Source organism: Epinephelus moara, chromosome 18, assembly GCF_006386435.1.
Source record: "Epinephelus moara isolate mb chromosome 18, YSFRI_EMoa_1.0, whole genome shotgun sequence".
Lineage (NCBI taxonomy): Eukaryota > Metazoa > Chordata > Actinopteri > Perciformes > Serranidae > Epinephelus > Epinephelus moara.
In genome coordinates, this window is record NC_065523.1 from 25,096,342 (window position 1) to 25,123,517 (window position 27,176).

The following is a 27,176-nucleotide window of genomic DNA, read 5'->3' on the forward strand; positions in this document are numbered from 1 at the left end:
TTTTTTTGCTGTTTTTTGTTTGTTTTTGTTTTTTGAACTGTATGCTCTTTCTTGTTCTTTTTTTGTCTTTTTTTGCTGTTTTTGTTTGTTTGTTTTTTTAACTGTAGGCTCTATCTTTTTATTTTTGTGTCTTTTTTTGTTTTGTGCTGTTTTTTGTTAGTTTTTTGTGCTTTGTTGAATTTTAGGTGACCTTGTGTAACATCTTGGCCAAGGGACTACAGATGAAAAATAGCCTTTGGGCTTTTTCTGGCATTTTTATACAATGTGTATTTATTATATTTATTAATTTGCACTGACCCTTCTTAAATAAACTGAAATAAACTAAACATAAATAAATAAATAAAACTTGTTCCAGCACCAATAGTGGCCTAGTACTATACTTGACCCCTAAAATAAATTTAAAAAATCTTCCAGTACTATTCCAGTACATGTTAAATTAAATTACCATAAATATTTTAGGGACAAATATCACATCATAATTAAACCATGTCGCCTAATCAATGAAACATTATAGGTGTATTTTGTTGGGTGTAATCTCACTGTTGCCTGGAGTCACGTGAGCAGTGATCGGCGGTGAATGCTGACGCGCAGCACGGGCTGTGGAGCGGAGCTGGGATTAACCACCACGGTCAATGCACACAGAGTACCACATGCACTTCCTGTTTTAGCTCCAAAATAAAACCAATAAACAGCCACATAACCCGGGTGTGAGTCTTTTATTTTGAAGACACAATTTCCTACCCTTCCCATGTCGCTGTCAGGCTGTGTTGCCCAACTTGACGCAGCCGTGTCAACTACTCTCCCGATACTAGTGGAGTGAAGGCGTATTTGGAGGGATAACGATAACACGCTCGGCCACTGTGGGCGAAAAGACACCGCTGCTGCAGACACACACACACACACACACACACACACACACACTCACACACACATCGGGAACCGGGGAGACTGCCGTGCGACTGTGAGGCGTAAATGGCCACAACATTTCCCAAAAGAAAGACGCTGCCCGTGAGACAACCTGTGTGTGACCAAATGCGTCCTGGAAATTAGGACGCGTATTTTGCTGTGTGCATTAGAGCCCCCTTTTCGCACAACGGAAGTTTCTGTGACCGATTTTTTGGGGGGGATCTTTGATTTATAGGCTGCAAACATGGACGAGGACAACCAAGGTATGATTCATTCAATGCAATTCAGACCAATGATTTGTTGCTATTTTCAGTACCAACAGTCAGGAGACATGTGCATCTGCAGCCTGCTCATAATAATAATAATAATAATAATAATAATAGTAATGATATGGATCCTGACTTTGGCCTATGAGTGATGTTAGACTTGACATGGAGTTAGTTTTATCCTGGGCACATGCAGCAACATTGATCTCATCTGTCCACAGTCAAACCCAATCATCTTTCCCACACCAGCATTTTCTGCTAGAGACTCCTAAATGAGCAAAACCTCCTTCACTCATGTTGACTCGCAGTGTTTCAGGAGTCCTACCTACTTGATGTGAGAAGGTGAAAAGGTTGACCTACATTCAGGGTGATGGTTAAGACCCAGCAAGGTTATTATCAGGCTTGAATGGATCAGCATGATGACTGTCAGTGCATCAGACTTGTAGTATTAGTGCTGTGGCCGGGAGCCTTGTGTTTATCTAAGCCTTTGTCAGCTGCAGGCTGGTGTCACTCTGGCCCAACAGGTCTTCTCACTGTCACCCAAGCATAGCCATGAGACACGGATTCATTTATTGACTCATGAGTGGAAGTGTTGGCACAGATGCGTCACTGCAACAGGAGCCCGCAGACTACATCCACTCCTCGTAGTTCAGCACAGGGGCAGGTTGAGAAACTTTTGAGGTGAAATGTGTGGAGAGTGGGAACATGTGTAAAGCCCTGGTTCTTGGCAATAGTAACTACTACATTATAGGTGCATTGTTTATTACTTGTAAAAAAAAGAAAAAAAAGAATGCAGAATAGGCAGCTATACATGTACTATTATGAACGTTTATCAATAGATAGGAAGTAGCCTAAAGCCATGGGCAGATCACGAGAGAGCAAGCCCCTGGACGCAGACATGTAAAAGATCTCATTCTCTGTGGTGTAATCTCTCTTTTTGGTCATATTGCATCTCCTTGTGGTCATTTTGTGTCTGTTTCTGGTCATTCTGTGTGTCTTGGTGGTTATTTTGCATCTCTTTGTGGTGGTTTTGTGTCTGTGGTGGTTTTGTTTGTCTTGGTCATCATTTTGCAACTCTTTGTGGTCATTTTGTGTCTCGTTGTGGGTTTTTTGTGTCCCTTTGTGGTTGTTTTGTGTCTCTTGGTGGTTATCTTGCATCTCTTTGTGGTCATTTTGTGTCCCTTTGTGGTCATTTTTTGGTCCTTTGTGGTCATTTTGTGTCCCTTTGTGGTCATTTTGTGGTCCTTTGTGGTCCTTTGTGGTCATTTTGTGTCTCTCTGTGGTCATTTTGGGGCCCTTTGTGGTCATTTTGTGTCCCTTTGTGGTTGTTTTGTGTGTCTTGGGGGTTATCTTGCATCTCTTTGTGGTCATTTTGTGTCCCTTTGTGGTCATTTTGTGGTCCTTTGTGGTCATTTTGTGTCCCTTTGTGGTCATTTGGTGTCTCTCTGTGGTCATTTTGGGGCCCTTTGTGGTCATTTTGTGTCCCTTTATGGTTGTTTTGTGTGTCTAGTTTGTCATTTTGCATCCCTTTGTAGTCATTTTGTGTCTCCTTGTGGTTATTTTGCATCTCTCTCTGGTCATTTTGCTCCTCTTTGCGGTTATTGTGCATCTCTGTGTGGTGATTTTGTGTGTCTTGGTAGTCATTTTGCATCTCCAAGTAGTTATTTTGCATCTGTGGTGGTTTTGTTTATCTTGGTTATCACTTTGCAGCTCTTTGTGGTTGTTTTGTCTGTCTCGGTAGTCACTTTGCATCTTCTTGGGGTTATTTTGCATCTGTTGTTTTCAGTCTCTGTGGTTGATTTTGTGTGTCTTTGTGGTCTCTTGCATCTCTTTGTGATCATTTTCTGTCTCTTGGGGTTGTTTGATTGACCTGACAATAGAAATTGTAACTGTAAATGTCACCTCATCCAGAGGTTTTGGTGCAGCGGCCTGTGGTCCTGTAGCCGGTGGGCCTGCTCAGTAATTTAGCCATGATACTAACAAACCAGCTACTTTTCACCTTATGACTCTGGTTGGAAGGGAATGAAGGGGGATTCAGATTCTGGTCCCACCCCTGGTTCGGCAACTCTACTAAGCCTGTAATCATAAACTGAATCCTGCAGGTGAGAAACCATCACTCATGTTGTCTCACTTCAGTAAGTCAGTGGTATTCAGTCCCACATGCTCTCCGCTTGCAGAGCTGCAGGATGTGACTATCTGCTGGAGTATTGCAATGCATGGCATGCGGGCATAAAGCTGTCATTGTGCTGTTTGCGGCCAGCCTGGCCTCCAGCGGTGGCACACGTCAGCACAGCCCCACAGACAGACATATGGTGCTGTGATGCCGACCAGGGATAGCTGACAACAGCCGGGAGTGTATAAACACACACACATTCACACTTGCATATATTCATGGCTGCACACTGACACACTGACACTCACACAAATTAAATTTTGTCCTTATGGCACTGTTTGCAGTGAAGATAGATGGATGGATCCTGACAGAGAATGATAAGTGTGTGTGTGTGAGCAGGTATGAGCGTGTGATTTACGCCCACAGTCTGCCCTCCCATCTGGAATGAATAGTGTCCTGGATGCTGCAGGGAAGAGAGTCTGCAGTGCTCCTGTTTTTTGTTTTGTGTTGAAATGTGTGGAACGTTATCCACAAATTGTGATAGAACAGTTTAACACCCACACGAGCCCACAGCAGAGTTGGGTGCTCAGGGCTTCGCAGATGATGAGCGATTGTGTTGGTTAGGATTACAGGCATGTGGCAAGTTGGTTGACAAAGTTCAATATCTGACAGTCATTCCCCACAAAGGGACACGCACATTTTTTTCCGCGACACAAGTCGAGTGAGAGGGAGCGAGGTGGACAGAGTGAGATACCGAGGTGTCAGATGGAGAACAGACAGCGAGAAAGGCGCGAGGATGGAAAGAACGTGTGCCCGCAAAGAGTGAGAGAGAGACATAGTCGTAGTAGCAGTGATGGTGAGATGTCTGAGGGGGAATGAGAGAGCGAGACAGGAGGAGATGTGTGTGGAGGGGATAAATGGGGAGGGAAGGGGAGGGGGGGATGAAGTGCCAGAGCAAAGTTGGAAAACGGCCAGAGAAGTATGGAGCACCGCCAGTGAGAGACAGCGAGGGAGAGTGGTGGTGGACTAGATATTCTTTCTGAATCAATCCTCCTGTGTGTTAGAGGAGTTTCTCTCAATGAAAGTCCGTCTTTTCTGTCATAATTAACTCAACTGAACATTGAGCAGAGTCCAGCCATCCATGACTATCATCAACCCAGGTCGTATTTTTGATGAGGAGTCAGCTTTCATTTCTTTTCCATCTTCTTCTCTGTGTTTTTTTATCCTTGAAATGTTCTCTGTGTTGGAAAAAGGAGACCTAGTACCATTTCCATGCACATGATTTTTTTTTTCATGCAAGTGGCATGGCTATATGGATGGTGGTGTTGATTGTTGGTTAGTTGGTCTACCACTTTATTCCAGACTGAAACATCTCAACAACTACAGGATGGATTGCCAAATTTTGTACATACAATCACAGACCCCAGAAGATTAGTTGTAATGATTTTTAGTGAGCCCAAGAAGTTTTCTAGAGTGCCACCACGAGGTTGACGTTCTTGGCATTGATTGATACTCAGAGACTCCCCTTTACTTTAGTTATTTTCAAAGACTTTTTTACGCATACTTCTATTAACAGAATGATTTCAAGTTTCAACTATAATAATAAAACGTTTGTTCAACCAAAAATAACCCTTGGATTTTTATTCCTTTAAGGGTTATTTTGACTGATAATAATTTCTGTGATACCATGATATCGTGAAACCGCGATATTTTCAGAGACGGTTATCGTACCGTGAAAATCTCATACCATTGCAACCCTTTTTACGATGTCCAAAACTAATGATATTCCCATCAGCCTTAGCTGTAGGCAACTTTCTGTTTATTGTTAATTAGCAAGTGCTAGTATGCTAACATGCTTAAAAGAGATGGTGAACATAGTATTACACATGCTAAACATTAGCACTGCTGCGCCTCAACACAGCCCGTGGACATATAAAGAGAGCTGGATACAGCGTTGGAGGTGGGGCCCTGTTAACTCCAATTAAAGTAGCTTAGTGTTGCATGAAGCCAAAAAAGGTTCAGTTTGCAGATATGAATTTACCCGGATCGTCCACATCAGTGGGCTCATAAATGGCGCACTAGAGATTTTAGTTGGAATAAGATGATTTGACTGTGTAGCTCTTCATTTTTTAAATATTATTGGATTTAATAAATCAAATCCCAATTGCCACAATGGAAGTCTGTGGGGAAAGTCTTTTTGGGCCTGGGCATCCTCCCTTGGCACTTTTTTTTGTAAACAAGCTCTATGTAATGCACTCTGGCAACTTATTTACTTTTGATCTACTAAAAAGATCCCAGTGTGTATCAGTTTATTTTCATTTTGAATTAGCAAATGGTCAGCGGGTCACCCAGCACCCTATCTGGCCCCCTGGCTGTCAGTTGAGCATCACTGCTGCATCACTGTGTCTTTTCTTTCTCTTGTTCGATTCTTTATCTATTGTTGTGTTTTTCTCATATCAGTTACTTTTCTGCGACCACAGTCGGCCGAACTGCACCAGGCTTAGAGAAAACGGGTTCATAGTAATCCATCTGACACGCATGACAGTCAACAATACAATGCCTCCTGCCACAACAGTAGCTCAGTGGACAATGGGCCAACAAGAGCCCACAAAGCTTTGCTACAGTGAAGCCAGTCTGACTGAGCAGCCTGAGCGAAGCTTACTGTAACACATTCTGGTTCTGCATGACTGACTCTGACAGTCCGACAAATGCACACCTACAGTATCTCTGCTTCCTCTTCTACAGTGTAATCTTTGTTAGTTGGTGAGCTGTGTGCACATCGTCAATAGAGACGTCATGAGTGATGTCCATATGGTATGAATCAGAGCATTTATGCTAGACACTGGCTTCACAGCACGCCTTGCGACGGCTTGCGAGTTTGGCTACATGCCGCTCTATTTACACACTGTGAAAACCAGCCATTTAAACTTGGCAGTTCAGCGTGTGAGTGTGTGTGTCAGTGTGTGGTCTGCGGGGTTATGGTACACTGCAGCCCAACTCGGGCGAGGCGAGACGCACACGACGAGCTGGGCTTTGAGATGTGTGTGCCATTCATCTGCCGGCTGCAGGACAGCGCCAGCAGCTTCCTGCTACGTTCAGGATTTGTGTTTTTGTCTTTGGAGTAGATTTGCAGCTGCTGTCTTTTCGCCGCAGCCCACACGCTGTCAGGTGGCTGAGAGAGGAGCGTCCTGAAGTCTTGATGGAGCGTAGGAACAAATCATGCTTTGAAAGTACGCCCCTCCTCAGACTGAATATCTTCTCTGTCCCATATTTTAACTCTTAAGACGGGTCGCCTGGTTCATCTGTACTGCAGATATCTACAGATAATTGTGGTGGTGGATGTTTACTTCAAGCATGAGTAGGCTCAGGCAGGCAGTAAGGATCTGTATGCAGCCTGTGTGACGGTGAAGGACCTGAGGGCCCTGCAGGATGTTAGGGAGCACCAGAGGGACGTTGCAGTAGAGGCCCTGTTCTTTACAAGTTACCTCGACACAAAAAGTTAGTTACTTACAGTGGAAGGTCATGTGCAGTCTGCTGTTATAGCTTTTTATTAAACGTATGATTAGTGTCAAAGCTTGTTTGCAGTGTTTAAAATGTTCTTGTCTAATTCAGGGAGGCTTTGGAGTTAAATCTGGGGCCAAATGACAGGTGTCTTTTGATAGATGGCGAAACATTTGGCTACTGAAGGATATTTGGCCTACCTCCTGCAGCCTGTGAGCATAAGAGTGCTCCATTTCCCAGACCTGAGTGGAAAATGTTTCACACTCTTATAGCCACAGGATTGACCTCAGAGATGTCAGCCTAACCTGCCTAATTAATGGAGTTTTTAATGGACCATTTCCCACGTTATATTTCCTGATTTAAGGAATACTTCAACATTTTGAGTCAATGTTTGGGTTAACAGGGTTACATTCTATCACTCAACTTCCTGTAAAACCATAACTCGTCATTTTTACAGTTTGTTCTTTGTATGTATTAAACAAATAAGACATAATATGTGCTAGCAGGTGGATTTTGTCATCTTCAGACAGAGACAGACGAGCTGTTTCCCTCTGTTTCCAGTCTTTGTTCTGCGCTAAGCTAACTGGCTACTGTTGGTAGCTTCATATTAAGCGTACAGACATGTGAGGGGTATTGATCTTGTCGTCTAGCTTTTGGCAGGACAACAAGTATTTCCCATAATGTCAGACTATTCCTTTAATATGAAACTTTCATGGTGGGGATGGGGGGGGCTTATTTGTATTGGCTCTGCTATGCCTAATTTATGCTTCTATGGAAAAGCTTGCACAGAACTCTTTTTGGGGCTCGCAGAGAGTCGCTGTGCACGCACCAGTTGCAACAGACACCGCAGAAGTTTGATTGGACATCAGAGCCAAGAGGTGGGATTTCCAAACAGCTCTGATCCCAACACACATGGGTGAAATGACATGCTACACACAACACGCTGCAGTACTATGTCGGCCTGGCACGCAGAAGAGGTGCCCGCACCATCCCGCACAGAACACATAGGCACACAGCTGCAGGATTATAAATTAGGCGTTAGTTTTGCAAGTGAAAATAAGGGTTTGGAGAAATGGACCACTGCCATCCTAACAACTGGTAGTTTACACAGGTGTCTTGCTAAAACAGTGGCTCTTATTTGTTTTTTGGAGGCAGACTTAAAGTTAGCAAAATAAAATTGCCCAAAAGAAAACAGCCAGCGATGTATCTAGCCAATCGCAGATAGCAGAAGCATTAGTCCAGACCTTAGTGAGAATTCTTTTTGTCCGTTTGTGTTTTTTTTTTTTTTGGAAATGTGTTTGTGTATATGACTCACCTCTATTAAAGAGTGTGTGTGTTGTTTTTTGTTTTGACTACAGTGCACTCTCACTGCTCTCACACACTGTCATGCGCTACCAGTCCTGCTCAGCACGGCTCAGTGACTGCTTTGAGAAGCTGATGTGGAGATAAAAGACTTCTGGCTTCTGTATGTGGCTCGACGTTACTGTATAGACTGAAGTCTGTGTGTGTGCGTTTCACCTTCGACAAAAAGGTCAGCGAACACAGAGGGCCCTTGTTGAGTCTGGCCTGGCTGAATATCAGATAGCACATTACATTTACCCATGACACCCCCGTAGAGGTTTAAGTTGGACTCAACAGACATTAGGTCAGACTGACCCATATGGAAGTAAACTTCCAGGATTTGGACGTGATCCACTTGCATGAATAAAAGCTAATATAAAAGTGAACATGAGGTGTGTGTGCAAATCCTCTTGGACCTCCACTCTGTTTTCTCTGCCTTCAAAAAAGGGTTTGAAGTACTTTTGTAAGTGGCTATGACGCTGATGGCAAGACTTAATTTTTGTCTGGAGCAGAGGAGGAAAAGCACACACGCGGGGGTTTTTAAAGAAAGTATCCAGTTTCCTCTTCTTCTAACAGACAGTGCTGCGTGGTAAAGGTCTACTGCTCCACGCAGTCACAGACTGGGATCTGTCTTTGTCGCATTAAGACCATCAAGGGGCTCGTGGAGGGAAGATGTGAGGCAAATTGAGCCATTTTTCTCCTCTTTGGAAAGAAAAATCAGAGCGTGCTAAAAGGTCCCGGGAGTCTGAAGTCATGTGCTGAAGTGAATTTCAGGCAGAGAACGTCCTGCTCCACTTGGGCCTTTGTGGGAGTTCATGGCTTCCAGTAAAGTGTGTGTGTGTGTGTGTGTGTGTGTGTCAGGTCTGTCGGAAAAGGAAGAGAAGGTCGAGCAGAGTGGGCAGGAAACGGGAAGGTTGGAACAATTATGTAAGATTGTTTGACCTGCTGAAGATGCAGGAAAAAGGTGTATCCCACTCTGACTGCCAGTACACCCAGTGCCCCGCACTCTGGAAACACCACACACTCCCCAAAACATGCTGGAATACAATATCATTACACAACTGTGATTTTTAACAGATACACAGATTAAAGTTTCTTCCAGCAGATTTTCTCTTTTCTTGTCTTACATTATGGTAAATTGAATACTGTTGGGTTTTAGCCTGTTGGAGTATTCTAATTCAGGTCTGGTTCTTTCTCCAGTGCACCTGTGTATTCAGCTCTGTAGTCCACTCAAATGCTGGGTCATACTTTCTGCACTGAATGTCCTCAGACAGCTGCAGTCACACGCACTTGCACCTGGTTCTATTCATAGGGTCTGCGCCAGCCCCAAACAGTCAACAAGAGGGCTGGGAGATGAGCTTACCGTCCTCCTGCTGCCGATATCGGGTCAAAGCGAAACTGGAGTGAACTTCTATTGAATATCCAACTTAAAACTAATGCTTGATTTATGCTTGACACACCCGCCATGGTCTCGAGTGTCTGCATGGCCCTTCGTGGAGGTCCCACGTGGCAGTTTTTCGCCTGTCCATACACATTTTCTAACTATGCGTGCAGGAATGGGCGGAGAACCGTGCTCTTTTCGATACACTGCCCCCCACAGTTTAGGAAAGTATTGGAGTATAAATGATCCAAGTGTTTCCCCGTCACAGTTCATCGCTGTGCAACCATCCTGGCGAAAAGCATACCTGAGCCTTAACGTCATTGTGGTGTGACAGCTGCGGCTGGCTTGATGGCAGCGTTTTGGACTGGACTACAGTTTGGAGCAAGAGAATGAAGCATGTGCCGTCAGTGCGCTTGCTCTGTGTACAGTCCACCTGGCCACAAAAATTGCAGACATGGGTGGATGATGACATTTACGTCACACGAACCACAACGGACCCTTACCGACATGTTGGTGCGGAAACTAAATGGCCTTTACTCTTGAATATCTCTGCTCTGTCCTGCTCCAGTGTGTGTGTGTGTGTGTGTATGTGCGTTGAGCATCTGGCCAGCTTCCAGCCTCTTACAGCCCTCTTGTCTCCCCCCTGGGGCTTGTGGCACTGCCACTCCAATGCCAGGCGTGCTTTTAAGAAGGGATTTGTAACACTCTGTGAGTTACTCAGGGGGTCAATGTGTCAGTAAACTACTACAGCACATCCTCAGTCTTTGCCAGTTTTCTTTTTCTTCTTTTTCTTCTTTTTGCAAAATGGGCATGTTTTCACCCGCCTCCCCCACTCCCCTTTTTTGCTGTAAGATGCTGCTGCATCATGCAAAATTCATTCTTCTTTCATAGGGAGAGAGGATGAGCTGTGACTGCGCCGCCGGTGCTGTAAAGACGGCAGAGGTTGTTGCAGCCGTAGTCTTTCCTTTCCCCATCATCGGCTCTGTGCTATTCAGAGTGGCAGCGGTGCCCTGTTTGTCACCGAGAAAGGCTACAAAGAGCACAGCAGGATGACCACGTGACACAGGGGCTCTTGAGTAACCTGTCAGTGTGTATATACACGTGTGTGTGCGTGTGAGTGTGTCGGTTTGTATATGTTTAGGTGAGAGAGATGGAGATGGAGACGTGCAGCGGTGGCACAGATTCAAAGAGAGACTGATAGGGAAGGGGATGCTGCATTCGGATCCTCAAAGTAGGTTAGTGGTGCAAGGCTCAGCCCAGCTGTGTATACCTCATGCTTCTCTACTTCCACTATATCACTTGTGGAGGCATCTGTGCGTATGTGTGTATATAAATGTACATGCGTTGCTGTGAGTGTGCACATCTCTTTATATGGTGTGCACACAGAGGATTAGTGTGGGCTGCGAGCCCTCTCCATGCGTAGACAAATGGAGGAGATCAAGTGGGGAGGGATATGGATGACAGTTAGTGGATTATAGGTCAGGGGCTCAGGCCGCTCACTGTCACTTCCTTACTAGAGTGGAACACACACACAAACACACACAGTGTATATAAACAGGATTCAATCATGACAAAAAGGCAGCGCTGAAAGGAAAAGAAGAGCTGGAAAAAACAGATATCCTCCGTTGTGTCTTCTATTCCAGACTCTGTAAAGTGATTTATAGTCTGGTGTGTTACCAGGATTTTCTTCTCTAGACTCCTCAGTATTTTTAGGCCGCTTTTCCTTCGCCCTGACCCTTGAATTGTTAAATTGTGTTCAGAGATATGACAGCTAATGTTGCTGTCAGTGAGGACTGTAAAATATGAAATGAATGGCATGGACAGAGCAGGTCAGGGCTCCAGAACGTTCCTCAAGGTCATCAATAACTAGGTTTTTCTAAGGGACAACTGCAGCTTGACTACTTGAGGTGTTGTCACCCATTCCCTCTTGCTATAAACTCACACACACATATGCACACACACACACTTTCTCTCCTTGTCTCATAACTCATGATGCATCAATGTCAGTGCTCTCGCAGATGATGATTGTGTATGATTGATAACCTGGTGTGGCTTTGAGTGGGTCAAGACCACCGTAACACACACGCGCACACACACAGTGGCCTGAGGGTATCTTGGAGGGCGAGTGATTTACAGTGGCTCTCGGGCACAGGTTCCCTCACACATGTATTTAATCTCTCTGTTGACCTCTGTCATGCTGAGTTTCTGTCGTGCAGTCGAGCACACGCACCCTAGCTAACCTTGAAAAAACCTTCTCAGTATTTTTGTCATTGTCTCCTGATAATGTAACGAGGCCAGAGGAACATGATCATCATTATTCTCCTCATAAATTGACTTATACATAAACCAACAATGAGGAATTATTGTGTTTTCCCTCGGGGGAAATGTTAGTTAGTGATATTGAGAACATCAGCAGATCTCCATTCCTGAAGGTCTCAGGAGATCTGGGGTAGTCACAAACGCCTGTAGGCTGTCAGAGGAACATACATGTACGTAGTTTCTAGGTAAAACATTGTGTTACTGGGAATCTTAAAGGAATACTGTATGCACAAAATAACCATTTGTAAATCAACTGCTCACCCTGTGTTGAATCTGTGAGGAGAAAACACTTAAACATATGTGTGTTTATTTAACTCAGTGTACTGAGCATACGACTGGATAAATGAGACTTTGATTACACTGCAGAAGTTGTGTCAGAGTTTGTAAATTGATTTTTTGATATAGTTTCGCTGTCGTTAAATCCCCTTTTCTTCAGTTCATTAAAAATGCACATTTTTTTGATTCTTCATTCACTATTGGAGCATGCAAGAAAAACAAAGCTTTCTTCCCAAATAATATATCAAATAATATATCACAGGGTGATTAATGACATACAAATGGTCGATTTGAGGGTGCAGTATTCCTTTAAAGAAGCAGGAAACCGATCAGCTAGTTTACCGTCAGATGAGGACAGTTGTTATTCAAATATATGACATGGGAAACACAGATTTTCCTCATGTTATCCTCCTGTATCCTTTTAGCTGTAGGCTGTAATCATAGGGATTATATGAAGAATTTCATGTTGTAATGTTTAATGAAATAATAATTAGAGCTACTACCCACCTAAAAACCTCCTGGCAAGAAAGCATGTAGTAACAAGAAAGTTTTGAACCATTGCTCATCTTCAATGCACTGATTATAAAGTAATTATTTAGCTAAAAACAAACTGAATAAGCAGTATTTCCATCTACTCTTGGAACTTAACCACTATGAGCAATCCCTTTCACATTACGCATTGTTCAAATTGTCATTTCATACATTGTCATTATTGAAAATATTGATTATAGACACTTTAAGAGGAACAGACATGACGTTATTTGGCCGATCTCTGACCCATGCCAAAATGATCTCAAGCAAGTTAAAGCAAATATAACTGGGTATTGACTGAGTATTGATGCTGTGTCGTTCATATTTCCATGGGGAAGGTTCATCAACTCTCAGCTGGTCTTGTTATTCAACTAAATCATCTATACATCAACCCGATCTTCGTTTTGACAGGTTTCTATACTGCTAATATGCAACAGCAAATGTATGTTTTAAAAGAAACACAATAATGCCCAACATAACGGGGAAACACAAAATATTGCGGGGTGCTGGGGGCTGAATGGGGGGAGTTTCCCAGCATGCCATGAGACAATATGTTTAAGGCCATAAGCTGAAGGAAACTGTGTTTTAAATCACATGTTACCTATTACGCAGCGATAAATGTTCATGCATTTTAAAGTGGTTGTTATGAGTGTTATGGTTAACGAGTTAAGTTATGCACGTGGTTAGTGACCTCCTGCCTGTGTAGATGTCAGAAAGTTATAGTGTGTTACTGTCAAATAAAGAGCATTTCCTGGTTCAGAGTTCGTCTCTGCTGCTATCTCATTGGCAAAACACCCCAGCTCACTGTGAGATATTTAATGTACCCATAAAACTTCCCTAAAATATTAATTTGTGTCAAATTATGCATAGTAAATGGGTTTTTTTCTGGGTTAAGTTAAGGGAAAAATCATGGTTTTAGTTAAGTGTGATATCGTCATAGCTATCGCCATATCGCCATAGCTTTGACCACATACAGGCATGGGCCCACGCATGCATTCATACACACCTAACCTCACAAGCACTTGTCTCTCGTGCAATCATGCCTCTCCCTACAGAGCAGACCAGTTAATGGGTTATGAAAGGAGACATGTCAAAATTATGTCTGTCTATCTGTATGTGTGTGTTTCTATAAAGTCCATTAGCCAATTGGCACTTCACATACACACACACTTGACCTCCATGCCAGAGTTCAGCCTCCTAGGGCAAAAGCTGTGGTCACCAGAAGGTAGGGAATTTTCCCGAACTGACCAACCAATAGCGCGGCCCATAGAGCTGCTGGTTCCAGCTAAACATGTACTCTCTATATTGAAGAAACTACCACCTCTCTCTAACCTCAACCAGTGTGTTTTGGGATGCAGCACATGAAGCCCGACGGTGTCAAAGACCTGTGCTTTGTACCCGCACCATCCACCCTGAGCACTTACCTGCTACAGCAGTATTTATTTTTTAGGAGACAGGGTGGAATGAATTTGACTATTAATACAAAGGCTTCACCATCAAGGTCATCCCTGGTGTTTTTTTCATCTACTTGTGTAGGAAAAACAAAACGTGCAGCTTTGTAGAGATGATGCAAGAATCCAAACTGATGTTTACTTCTAATCAACGCTCAACCAGCGAGATTTCAGATAAGTTAAAGAAAAAATGTTCCAGTGTGCAGCGGCTTGTAGTCTGGAAAACCCCTTTATGCAGAACCTGGGAAAGAGTGGCGCTTTGACCTGAACCGCCTACATATTTTGCGTAATAAAGAAATCCTGGTTCAGGTTTTAACTCTGTTATGAACTCTCTCCTCCTCCTCCTCCTCATCCGCCTCCTCTCCTTCCTGCTGTCTTGGAATAACAAAAGCAGAAGTGGATCCTATTTGGCAGCTGGATCGTCTCTTCATCTCTCTCTGTCTCGCTGTCTATCGTGTATCTCTGCTCTGCTCTCCTCCAGATTTAAGGCCTAAACCCAATATAAACAGCCTGTGTTGCTGGCTGCTCTGTCGTCTTTGTTTCTCTGTCTGCAAGTCCTGTTTGTCTGCTCAGGGCCTCCATACCAGACTGAAGGCCGGTGAGACACTACAGTTATTTCCTGTGTAAGTGCAGAGGTCCTTACAGAGGCCCTGCTAGGAGTTTCTGGAGAATCACAGCTCAGTAGCTTTGTTTACTTAAGACGAGGGTTGCAGATGTTAAGCACGTTCCTTAATTGATCATTGGTAACATTAACAATCCATTAAATGAATAAAACTTTGCTTTTATAAAACAATACCAAATGCATTTTCTCCTCGAAGCTCACAGCAACGTACTGCATATTCTCTGACAGCATTGCGTAGACTATGATCAAGATGAAGAGGCCCAGACATATGAAACACACATTGATTGAATTTCAGAATCATATCTTCATTGGATTGATTGAATTTCATATGTTTGATCAAATTCTGGTGGCATGGTGGTGCAGTGGTTAGCAGTCGCCTCACAGCAAGAGGGTTCCTGGTTCCAACCCAGGGTGGGGGAGCCCTTCTGTGCAGAGTTTGCATGTGGGTTTTCTCTGGGTACTCTGGCTTCCTCCCACAATCCAAAGACATGCAGGTTAATTGGTGACTCTAAATTGCCAGTAGGTGTGAATTTCAGTGTGAGTTGTCGCCCTGTGATAGTCTGGCGACCTGTCCAGGGTGTACCCCGCCTCTCGCCCAATGGCAGCTGGGATAGGCTCCAGCCCCCCTGCGACCCCCAACAGGATAAACGGTTATGAAAAATGAATAAATGAATGGATGATTGATCAAATTCTTATCAATAGCCGATTAATCGTTATCGATCCTCTTTAAGACCCATTGTATTTTTCCAGTTAGAGGCTACACCTCAACAGTGGTGGAGGCACTCCTCACATCTTTTACCTAAATACACCTAGCAGTACCACAGTGAAGAAGTACTACTACTATTACTGTAACTGTTACAAGTAAAAGTCCAGCATCCAAAATTATAGACCATTTTACAGACGATGCCTTCAAAGATATGCACATGCCCCACCATCCAGAGCTTTAAATATCGAATTAAAACTGTAGTTGTTGCATGTCTGCTTATCAGAATTGATATGCCAACAGCGGACTCAAGTTCCAAAGAACTGCAACAGGATCTTGACCATTTCAGAGCAACTGTGTTTCGGTTTAACAAGTGTTAACTTGACTCAGATGAATGCGTCATGGTTGCTTGTTGCAACAGCAGCTGAAAACACAAACAGAACATGTAGGTATGACGTTACAGCTTTTAATACAGACTCATCTGTGTTTATTGCCTATGCCAACCATTTACATAAGTTACTGCCAGCAACCACCAGTTAACACAGTCACTTGTTAAACTAAAACACCTAACCCTGTGTGGCAGCAAGCTACTACAACTGGACTGAGTACACAATCAAAAATTCTTGTGTTACAGTACAACAGAAGCAGAATTCATGTTTGCATAACAACTGTACTATCGAGCAATGAACTATGCTGGCTCGCAAGCCAACAACACAAAATGCAAGTACGGTTCCCTGTCAGGACGTAATATCAGTTTTCTGGTTTGCTAATTATAACCCAAGCCTCATACAAGGTGACCCTGTGTCCTTGTCTTTGGCTATGGAGGACTTCTGATGCCAAGACTCAGAACTCTGAGTCTGTCATGGTGTTTGACGTTCAGTACTTGACCATAGCTAACGTAATTGAAAGCATCTAGTGACTTGTATGGTCTTAATGTCTCGCTGGTGTACCTGCTACGTTTCTCCACCTAATATGTGTATATATCTGGTCACTGAATGTTAGGCCACTTGCTGTTGTCTTCTACACACACACTGATAGCACACAGATCAGGAAGTCGGTCACCAGTTTTCAAAGTCGGTTTGTTGAGGGAGCATTCCTAATCTTTGGTGCTTAATGTCCTTGCAGACCGCTATACTTCTGTTGCCATATTGCATGCACACCCTTATGTATGTGCGTCATCATTGTTTGCAAACTGTTAAAGGGTCTTTAGCATCAAAATATACTTAATCATTGGTTTATAGTTTGGGAACCACTGTTGTATACTCCAAGGCGAGCAGTCAGGCTGTCTTGTGGTCAGTCGTTCGTGCTGATAGGGGAAGTTGAAATCATGTGGAGTGCTGATATCATGAAAGAAATAGAAAGCATTGCCGTCATCTTAACAGATCTGACAGAAACTTCTTCAGGGCTTAGTTTGTCCCACACAGGCTTCCTCTGTAGGTGTAGTATTGGGTAACGGCTGAAATCTTTGGTCAGTTAAGAAAGCTCTTGTCTAGACAGAGTGTGAGGTTGTAAAGAACATTATGTAAAACAAGATCAAGAAACAAAACAAAGCAGCAACGAGGCTAATCTCAAACATACCTTTACTATTGCTGTCAAGCTACAGATCGTTTATTGATTTAACAGCAGGTTGGCAAGATCACCATCTTCTTTTCAAAATGTCTTTGCTCTCTCTTTGAGGAAAAAAGTGAAAGCCTGAGCAGGATGTAGACTGTGTGATGAGATAAGAGAAGGTCTCAGTTTCTGCAGTCGACGGATGGCTGACAGACATATGTGCTGATCTTTTATCAGTTGCAAAACATGCAAAGCTGTGTACAAAAAATCTGCATTTAGTCAGAAGAACCCAGTACTTTGGTGTTGAGGATGTGACGAGCGAGGTAAGATCAACAGTCGTAATGAAAGACTTGCAGTCAAGCTCCTAATTGAGCAAAGATAAAGGAAACGATATCCTGCTGTCAAAACCACTCAACTAATTTGTCAGAGGATTGTGGCATATGATGGCCCAAAAATAAACCAATCAGAAGCTGTTTTTCAAATCCAAAGGGAAGAGGAAGCATTTCTTTCAGAGTGAAATTTGGCAAACGCTGTACTTGTTCATGAATAAGTGACTGAGACTAGTGGGTTCTGTGAGGAGACTGTCTTACTTCAAGGGATTGTGTTATAGGGTGTTTGAGGCTTTGAAGAATCAAACGGCTGTGTTGTGTTTGATGTAACCTCTGATTTTTTTCTCGTTGTAATCTAATTTTCATAAAGGGAATGTTGTGGATGTCTCTTCTAAGATGAGAGCTGACAACAAGTGACTGCTGCAGACTTAAAAACATTCAGTAATTTCTTTAAAGAGACAGTTCACCCTAAAAACAAAATACATGTTTTTCTTCATACCTGTAGTGCTACATATCAGTCTAGATTGTTTTGGTCTGTGTTGCCCAGTGTAAGATATCAGCTGTAAGGATGTCTGCCTCATCTTCAGTGTATTGGAACTAGATGGCACTCTGCTTGTGGTGCTCAAAGTGCCAAAAAAATACATTTGAAAAACTCAACAGCAATGTCTCTTTCCTTAAATTATCACCCAGTCTCTACCAAGCTACATGTGCATCTACTGCTAGCTCACCTAGCACCACAGAGCTAGCTAACGTTATAGCTCCGCAGATGATGACGCCATTTATGTTTACACCTCGCACTGTCACAAGCATGAGCTCCTTGTCCATGAGTTGTATGGATGTACAATAGCAACAAGATACCAGATGCCAAGATGGCGCTTATTCAATTCAATAGCTCACCTGTTGCATACACCAAAAAAAAAGTTTCTAGCTTCCAGTTTTGCTTCTGTGATATGTGGCCCACTGAATATGCACAGTAGTGTTTCTCCCACTGGAGAAGCAAGTTTCCAAGCACCTCGGAGACTTTACGTTGTTATGACAGCACAGTTTTTTAAATAGCTTTTCTCGGCTCCAGGAAAGTTTGAAAAATATAAAACCTTGGTGGATCAAAAATTCATAATAGAAAGAGTCACTATTGACCTTGTTTGCAGTTAGATGTGTCCTGTTGACAGTTTTACAGACATGGTCCATGACAAAAATGCTTTCAAGGCAACAGGTTTTTTTCTGCAATACCACAAGTGGCCACTAGGAAACATTTGAGGTAAAGCTGAGCAGCGTTTCTGGGGTTCTGACTGGTTGTATGCTTCCTTATGTGTGGTCGTACAGGAGACAGGTGTAATTCAGTAAAAAGATAGTTAGTAGTTAAAATAGTTCCTATATGAAACTGCTCACAACAAGGTCTGTGGATTATCTTGAGTAACGGGGTCACAATTTCTGGAAAGCGACATTGCTGTTGAGTTTTATCAAATGTATTGTTTGGCGCTTTGAGCACCACAAGCCGTGTGCCATCTAGTTCCATTATATTCAAGAGAAGGCAGACATCTCTATGGACAACATCTCCAACGTTCTGCAACTCACACCAAAACAATCTAGACTGATAAATAGCACTACAGGTAAGAGAAATAATATGTATCTTTGATTTTTGGGTGAACTGTGCCTTTAAGGCCAACAAACAGTGGAAAGAAACTTGAATACAAACATGACAAACATTCATCAAGAGCAAGATATTGCTGTTTCATGCTCTTTAAGTGTCTTATATCAGATATTATACAACAGGCTTTGCATCCAAGGACAACAGTGTGGTGTGTACATCAGATGTGTTTACAAGGCTGAAAGACTTAGCAGCTTAAGTATCTCTTGAAACGACACGTGGGAAGTTGTTGTCTCTATTTCTGCAGACGATGGTGAAACTTTTCACCCTCTTTTGTTTTTAGCCATGCTGACTGTCGGTCTGTGGAACACTTTGGTCCAAACTGAAATATCTTAACTATTTTACAGATTACTAAGACATGTGGCACAGTTATTAATTGTTCCCAGAGGATGAGGACTGTTTTGAGTGTGTGATTTTACTCTAGCGCCACCAACAGGTCAAGGTTTTCACATAAGTAACCAAACAACTAATCACATTCCCATCAGCCTTAGCTGTAGTTTGTGTTTGGCTCATTAGCAAATGTTAGCATGCTAACATGCTACACTAAGATAATGAACATCATAGATAATACCTGCATGTTAGCACGCTGACTTTAACATTGAGCTCAAAGCATCGCCACGGCCTCACAGAGCTGCTTGCATGGCTGTAGACTCTTTTATCGTCCCCCTGTTCCTCCCACTCTTGATTAACAGTGGAGCAAAAGACCTCAGCTGACCTCTGTTAAAGTAGAATAGCAGGTGAGTTGATCATTTCAAAACAGAGCCCCTTTTTCATTTGGGAGTGAATCGAAATGTGCTGTTGCTTGGCTTTGCTGGTCATGAAATTCCACTCAAGACATTGGCTTTGCTGATGAAATAGAGACGTGAATCATACATTTTTATGCACATGAGATCAATAATATCAAAGCCAGCATCATGAGGCAAAAAGGAAACCAGCCCAGTGCTGTTAGTCTTTATTAATGTGACAGAAGAACGTCTTGGAAGACAGTGACCATAATGGATGAGATCTGTGTTCCTTTGATTTTAGAGCAGAAACACACAGCAAATAAGTCTTTTTTTTATCTCAAACTTTGTGCCCCAGTTTATGTTGTTTGACTGTATTAGTCATTCTTGAGTTACTGCTTCTAAAGATACTACAAAAGGACACAGTCACAGATGTGAATCCAATGTTTGCAATAGTGTAAAAGTGACTCAGGAAGGTGGATAGTAACCTAAGCACTGTGGACTGGAGTGGCTGCTAATCCACCCTCATGAAAGTTGTAGCTGATGCTCTTTGGGTGAGTGGATTGTATTTAAAACAAGTGCACTCTGCTGTTGTTGCTGCACCCTCAGTACTGCTGATCTGATGTGAGATGCAGGCCAAAACCATCATCATCATCATAATAAATATCCAGAAGCATTTATGATGCGACAATGGGCCTTTTGGTAGTTTTCCGGCTGATGTCAGAGTTGATCATTCTCTAGGTGAGATGTGGAAAAGAGCTGATGGAGCTCTGCGTGTGTCTGAAGACGAAGAAAGAGAGTTGAAGGAAAAGGAGAAAAATGCAGAGGAATGGATAAAAAGAAAGGATGAGACTGGAGGAGGTGTACAGAGAGCTGGTTGGACCAGACTGGGCGGTTTTCAGTAGGAGGAATGTGGGCTATTTCCATACCACTACTGTCATCTGTCAAGAGGCAGGAACTGTCAAAGTGTGTGTGTTAGTGCTTTGTGCTCCTGTGTGTCTCTGCATGCTTGAGAGCTGTGAGTAGGAGTAATGCCGAGGGGGGGAAAACAATTACTACACACCTACCAGCCACAATCTAACGAGTACACGAGCGGGAAACAAGCTGCTAAAAGCTCTCACAGCCGTTCAGCTGCAGTACTGACCATCTTAAGGGCACAGACACCTCTGCTGATGGCATGTCAGCCATCATGGGAACTGGAGAGAGGAGAAGGCTATGTGGTATGTATTTTATCCAGAAAATAAAATTTAAAAAAACTAAGGATTTGTCTTGTGAAAGTGGCTGAATCTGATGTGGGTGTCTTGTTTTCACCTGCAGCACAGTGTTACATGGACAGTTTACACACTGAGGTTAATGTGAACATGAGCCTTTTGGAGTTTTGTTTGTCAGTGCGTCTCCAACTCCAACACACTTTACCCGGCTTTTCTTACATCACTCTTAACTCAGCCAGGTTGCATATATTTGCAGTAACCATGCCGCTGTCTTGTGTTGTGGATTTGTGTAAGTGCTCTCTAATTAGCCTGTGGTGAGAACAGCCTCTGCCCTCCTCATGTTTACAGGGTTGCTATTGTTACGGGGAGACCTGCCCAGCGGTCCTAATCATGGCAGACATCCCCTCCATTGTTACACATCAAGCTGGGTGGAAATCAGGAAGGGTTTCGCCGGCTCTGTGTGTCACTCTAAAAAGTACAGGGTAGTTTTTGTTGAGTGAAGAACGCAGACCTTGAAGTTTGTTTTATATGGGAGGTTAAAAGACAAATCTTGATCAAATATTACTCATAGGTTTCTTACGGTTGTGCCAGAGGCTAGAGCAATGTGCGTCCTGGGGGAGGAATCCCTCCTCGGTTGCTTTTTTCCCCTGTTGGAGGGTTTTTTGGGGGGAGTTTTTCCTTATCTGCTGTGGTGGTCCATGCCTGAAAGGCAAATTGTGATTTGTGATGTTGGGCTTTGTAAATAAAATTGAATTGAACTGAAGGTTTAGCCATGAGTTAAGCAAAAATAGTTTTACTGTAGTTCAGTTAGTTTAAGGGTTAAAAGACTATTTTGGTGGTAAATTTTAGTTTTCAACTTCATATCCATGTGAAATCCTCTACTCCTAATCCTCAATCTGGCTTTTGGATAGACAAGATTTTACATGTTGTTGCTGCTGCAGCCTAAAATTGAACTAAAAGTAAACATAGCTGCAAAACAGACCATATTTCACAGCCATCAGCAGGTCCGTATTCATTTTTGGTTTTTTTTATCTTTTCTTTCCGTGCAAAGTAGAGTTGCACAAAGACATGCTGCCTGTCTTGTCTGTCAGCATTTTTGAGATTGAGGCATATTGTTTGAGTGAAACTTTATTGGAACTAAAACATGTTTACATGCTCTACTGGTCAGAAAACACTTTATTTTTCTCATACTGTCTCTGCTGGAGCACCTACTGACCCTCTGTCTGAGACGCTCTGTTGTAGCTTCTGTCTTTTGTAGCCTTCCTCCTGGAAAAACCCAGTCGGCTCTGATTGGTCAGCATTTCTGGATCTTCCCTTTCTGCGCTTTCGGTGTTTCAGGAATGACTGAATGTATAACACATGTATAACACAGTATAGTGTCATATTGTACTGTGAAAAATTACTGTTAAAAGCTTCTTAATCAAAATCTTCAAGACTGGCCATATTTCAGCAGTAATATGTTCCAAAACTGGGGGGAAATTAACAGCATCAGCAACCACGATTACATGTTTGCCGACTGTTAGGGCCGTTTCATGGTCAACGCACGCAACACGAGCAAGCGACGTGAGCAACGCACTTCCTTTCATAGTCAACACATTGAACGCAAGCGACATGGGCGACACTTGAAATGCAATACACCGCTCGCGCAATAGGGGGTAGCAGAGTCACCGGTACAGTCCGGCTAGCTAGTACTGCTGTAGCTAGCTAGTACTGCTATTTTATTAGAGTGCAGGGCACTAGAACTGTCATATAAATGGAGGTGTGTCTGTACGAGTTTGCAAAGTTTTTCCTCCTTGCCCGCCATATTTCATACCTTCTTCTTCTTCTGTGAATAACAAAAAGTGGTTAATTTCAAGTACGTCGCTTGCATTATCACCCCCGCTGGCAATGCATGGTATTACATGAGTCGCTGCGTCGTGTATCAAAAAAATGGAGAACACATTTTGAGACGCAAGTGCGCATCATGGCAGCCAATGCGTTTCGATGCGTCCTTAATAATACCTCAATATTAAAACCTTTGGCCATGTTTAATATGAACATCTGACACTGTAATATTATATAGATGACAAAAAAGGAAAAGCATACTAGGTCCCCTTAAAGATTGAGCGCCCACAATGATGTAGCTGCAACATAACCCAATACAACAGGGGTATCAGTATGCAAAACCATCCTCCCCACTGACCTTGATGCCAAGGACACTGGAAAGACTTGACTGTCAAAGGCATTTAGTTGTTTGACTTTGCAATCTGCCAATAAAGGCCAGTCAGTCACGTGAATCAGATCCCAATCTCTCCAGTATCTCCAGAAGCATTAGACGGTAAACTGTATCAGGACCGAGGTCTTCTTGTCCAGACTGTGGACTGGAACCGGGCAGTAATGTATTATTCAAGAACCTGAGTAGTTTTCAGTTAACTGGGGTCTCAAGGTTTATCCACAGACCGGGCAGCAGCTCTAACTCGTGGGTCAGCACTTCTACCGACTCCATGCTAAAACAAGTATTTATAGTTGTGCTTATTTACAGTTATCGAGACAGCGATCAGTGACTCCAACAAAGAACGCCATTGAGCTGGAACACAGCCTCTGTTATCAGTGACATGAATAATAAGCATGTGATCCAGTTTCCTCTTTTTGACCCCTATGACTGTCTCGAGCAGGGCAAGCTACAGTTATGATGGAGTCATGGGATTTACCACTAATGATATACCAACTGCAACATGAACTGACAATGACCTGAGTACTGTAAAACTAAAGAGTCATTTAGTCAAGTTTTCCTACTTTATGACAATGACTTTACTGCATTTTACTGTTATGATACTTAAAGATTTCAGTCCTGGTTGATCAGAAGCTGTGTTGCTGCTAACTCGTGTTGGTTTACAGTGCAGCCAAACAAACTGTGAGCTTCGAGATACATTGTTTTAAAAAGAATAAAATCGATGATTACCATTTTTTCACCATGCTGCTGTGAGCAACCAATGATAAGATCTCATACTGCACATTAATAGGAGTTGTATACCTTGATGACCTATTGATGGTTTGCTGGTTTGTTGCCTGCAGCTCTGTATCCAACAGCTCATTGTGGCTGTTCCCTCTTGTTCCATTACTGCCTGCAATATTTAAAATTGATCCCATGACAAGAATTTCCAAATGAGACCTTGTCTTGTTTTGTAAACACATCAGCTCTAACCTCAGTGACAAAATAGATTATATTTCCTGTCACAATAAAAGCCGCTCTGTAGTTTGCCAGTTGAATGCTTTTGATATGAAGCAGCAGCAGCGGAAAATGTTCATTTCGCATTAGCAGTAACTGATACAGCTCGGAAACAGTGATCTCTGGACAGGAAAGCTTCACAAAACTGAACTATATGCATGCATTGTTTGTGTGAGGGCACTTTGAAACCAGCACAGGACTGGTGGACTCCGCCACCACAATGAAAACTACTAACTGTCATCATTATTACATACACACAATCAGCGTCCTTTTCAATTCAATCTAGTCTCACTTGGATGATAAACTATCTAAGGGCTTACAGACCTTTAGGCCTGTCAGTATAATACCGTTATCGCATTATCATATGATGTGGATATGACCTCAATTATTTTGCTGACCTTGATATTGCCCGTTGTGTTTATATGTGTGTTTGTTTACATAAGAATGTCACCAACAATTTAGCCAACATGATACCAGAATAAACAGCAGGGTTTTCCTGCCCATTATAAGGCTAAGTTTTACCTTTTAACAACTTCATCCTCCACTCTGTAAGTTGGCCAGCAAACTGCTTGGCTTCCAGGCCATCCATCCTTGGAGCAGACTACATCACACCGCCCACATTACAAAGGTAACTGCTCGTCTATGAGTTGCAAGAGACATCACTTGGCTTTGTTATTGTTGGCTGAATTTTGTATTAAGTCTCAAACTAAGTAGTTTTGGGCTATAATCTTATAAAGTGACAATACTATCATTTATCGCAATCATTCCTGGGGCAATGTATAGTCCAACAAAAGCAGTTATCCTGACAGGCCTACAGTCTTTCAATGCTTCCATGTCTTTGCTACCTTAGCGGCACATTGATCACGGCTGAACTCGGCTCATGACCTCCTCCCTAACCCCCCGTAGATGGTGGTGACCCAGCTGGTTACAGCTGATGAGGAGACAAGAGCTTAAAGTGATTGTGAGTTTGAAAAGAGGAATTTACAAACTCCACGACCTTTCCTTCAAAAACATCTGGACCACGTGTCTGTCGGAGGAAACTTGAGCACAGCGGCAGTTACTCATGCATGCGTGCTGTAAGACCGATGGGGGTACTAAAAGGCTAAGCATGCAAGTTTGAACTATTATGATGATGTATTGATTGTTTCTGGAACAGCAGCGCCCTAAGTCATAATATGAAAAGGCTGAGTGGTGTTGCATTGGTAATCTATGTGGCCGTGCCTGGGGTTAAGCATGGAGCGTTTGTATATAACCTAATATGGATTCAGGAGGGCTACACACGCACACATAAACACACTCTCACAGATTCCTAGACTTTCATGCATAATGCATCAGATGTCCAGTCTCGGCTGTACAGTAGTAGTTGTCCTCACAATGATATCAGATTACTCTGCATTTTCCTCATGCTACGAAACGCGCACAGCGGGGGAATTGTTACCCCAAACAGATTCAGTCTCCTCAGACAATCTGTCCCATTCTCCAGTCCAGGCGAGCTCTTTCAGCCAGAGTAGGAGGGATGGAGGAGTGTTTTTTGCGCATTACAGACGTAGGTTGCCTGCAGGGTCTCTTTGCTCCACAATTACTGCTTTATGAGGCTGTTTAACTGAAGCCAAGGAGAGAGAGCAATGGAGGCACAGAGTGTGAAGATGTCTGGTGTGCTGGTATCTGTTCGTACATCACTCTTGAGTCTTTCTCTTTCTTTGCTATTTGGTATTGAGAGCATCCTTTTGTGTCTTTGTTTCTTTCCAACACAGATGTTGACTGTTAACAACTTTTCAGACCCCACAGACTGTTGACTGGGAGTCCATTATTATTACTAACTCATGGACAAGTTAAAACTTACAGAAATTTTCGAATTAATTCTTGGCAATATGTCACAAGTACTCTGTGTTGTATTACGTGTGTACAACGATGTACGTACATGAGGAGGATTGATCTAAAGCTCCAAAACACCTACCAAATGGATGTTGAAGTGAAACTTCAAACATCCAACTCATTCACCCACATGGTCCCAACAACCTTGCTCCCACTTCTATCACAGCTTGGCAAAAATGACAAAAACTACAATCGACACTTTGCTAAGTCCCGCCCCCTGACGCAGACTAGCCAATCATAACATAGCATCAGGGTGGCTCAGACCAGGGTCCAACAACAACACAGCTGTGCTTCATTGACTCTAATGCAATCGTTTCAGATTTCCTTCATTTTCAGGCTGGTTTTGTGGATTTGGAGCTAAATGTTGTGCCTGGGGCACGTCGTGTATTAATGATACTTGTTACCTGGAGAGGTTGGAAAAAGATATATGTTTCTTCCCTGTTCCAAAACCAAAATCAAACCCTGAAAAGTGTAGGGTTAGCTAGCTAGCTACTGAAGATATAGCCTACTGAATGTATACACATGCTGCTTTTGCTTTTTAATGATTATAACAGTGAAACAAAGACCGACCCTGCTGTACAGGAACCAGTGAAGGGAAGCAGGGAAACTTTGCTGATATTCAACCAGCTGTGTGTCATCACAGTGTGTGCAGATGAACGTTGTTTGACTTCCCCCGGAGATCCCTGCCCGAACGGTGTTCATCTGCACACACTGTGATGCCACACAGCTGGTTCACTATCTGCAAAGTTTCCCTTTATATTCATTGTCTTCTGTGGCGATCAGCAGTGATGTGGTGGTTCACTTTCACACTGTGATCTGTAGCCTATAGTTCGGCTTTAGCTTCTAACTATCTTTGTCTTTTTAACCTGTTGTTGCTGCTGAGTCAGTTTGGCATCCTGGATATATCCTTCAAACACAGACTGTAGACCCCTCTGTCTGCTTCTCTCTGGAATCACTGTTTCATTTCTCTAAAAATATGATAATATTTCTTCAGGGAGTGCAGTTAGTTACAGTGTGGGCTCCATGTTTACTCCGACAGCTTGTCGGACAATCACAAAGGGGCGGGGCTTAGCAGAAGGTCAATCACAGTCTTACAGTTTATAATAAATATAAGATTGAACAGAACCAGCAGCAGCTGTCTTACTGCCATTAAGAGCCTTTGCAGTTGACATTCCTATCACGTAAGACTTTTCTTTAATGCAGTCAAGCCAGCAAAATAGCC

At 42.9% G+C, this 27,176-nt stretch overlaps 1 protein-coding gene across 2 annotated transcripts in view; it reads left to right on the plus strand.

The window, feature by feature from the left end:
- Nucleotides 1–819: 819 nt before the first annotated feature.
- cyth3b (cytohesin 3b) overlaps nt 820–27,176 on the plus strand; it is a 55,107-nt gene continuing 28,750 nt past the window's right edge. The window contains exon 1 of one of the 2 annotated variants that reach the window (XM_050068640.1): nt 820–1,169. In XM_050068640.1, the coding sequence (XP_049924597.1) occupies nt 1,151–1,169 (19 nt within the window). In that variant the 5' untranslated portion in view covers nt 820–1,150. Of the gene's footprint in view, nt 1,170–20,635; nt 20,881–27,176 lie in introns of those variants that run through there. The other variant, XM_050068639.1, reaches the window with a different exon arrangement.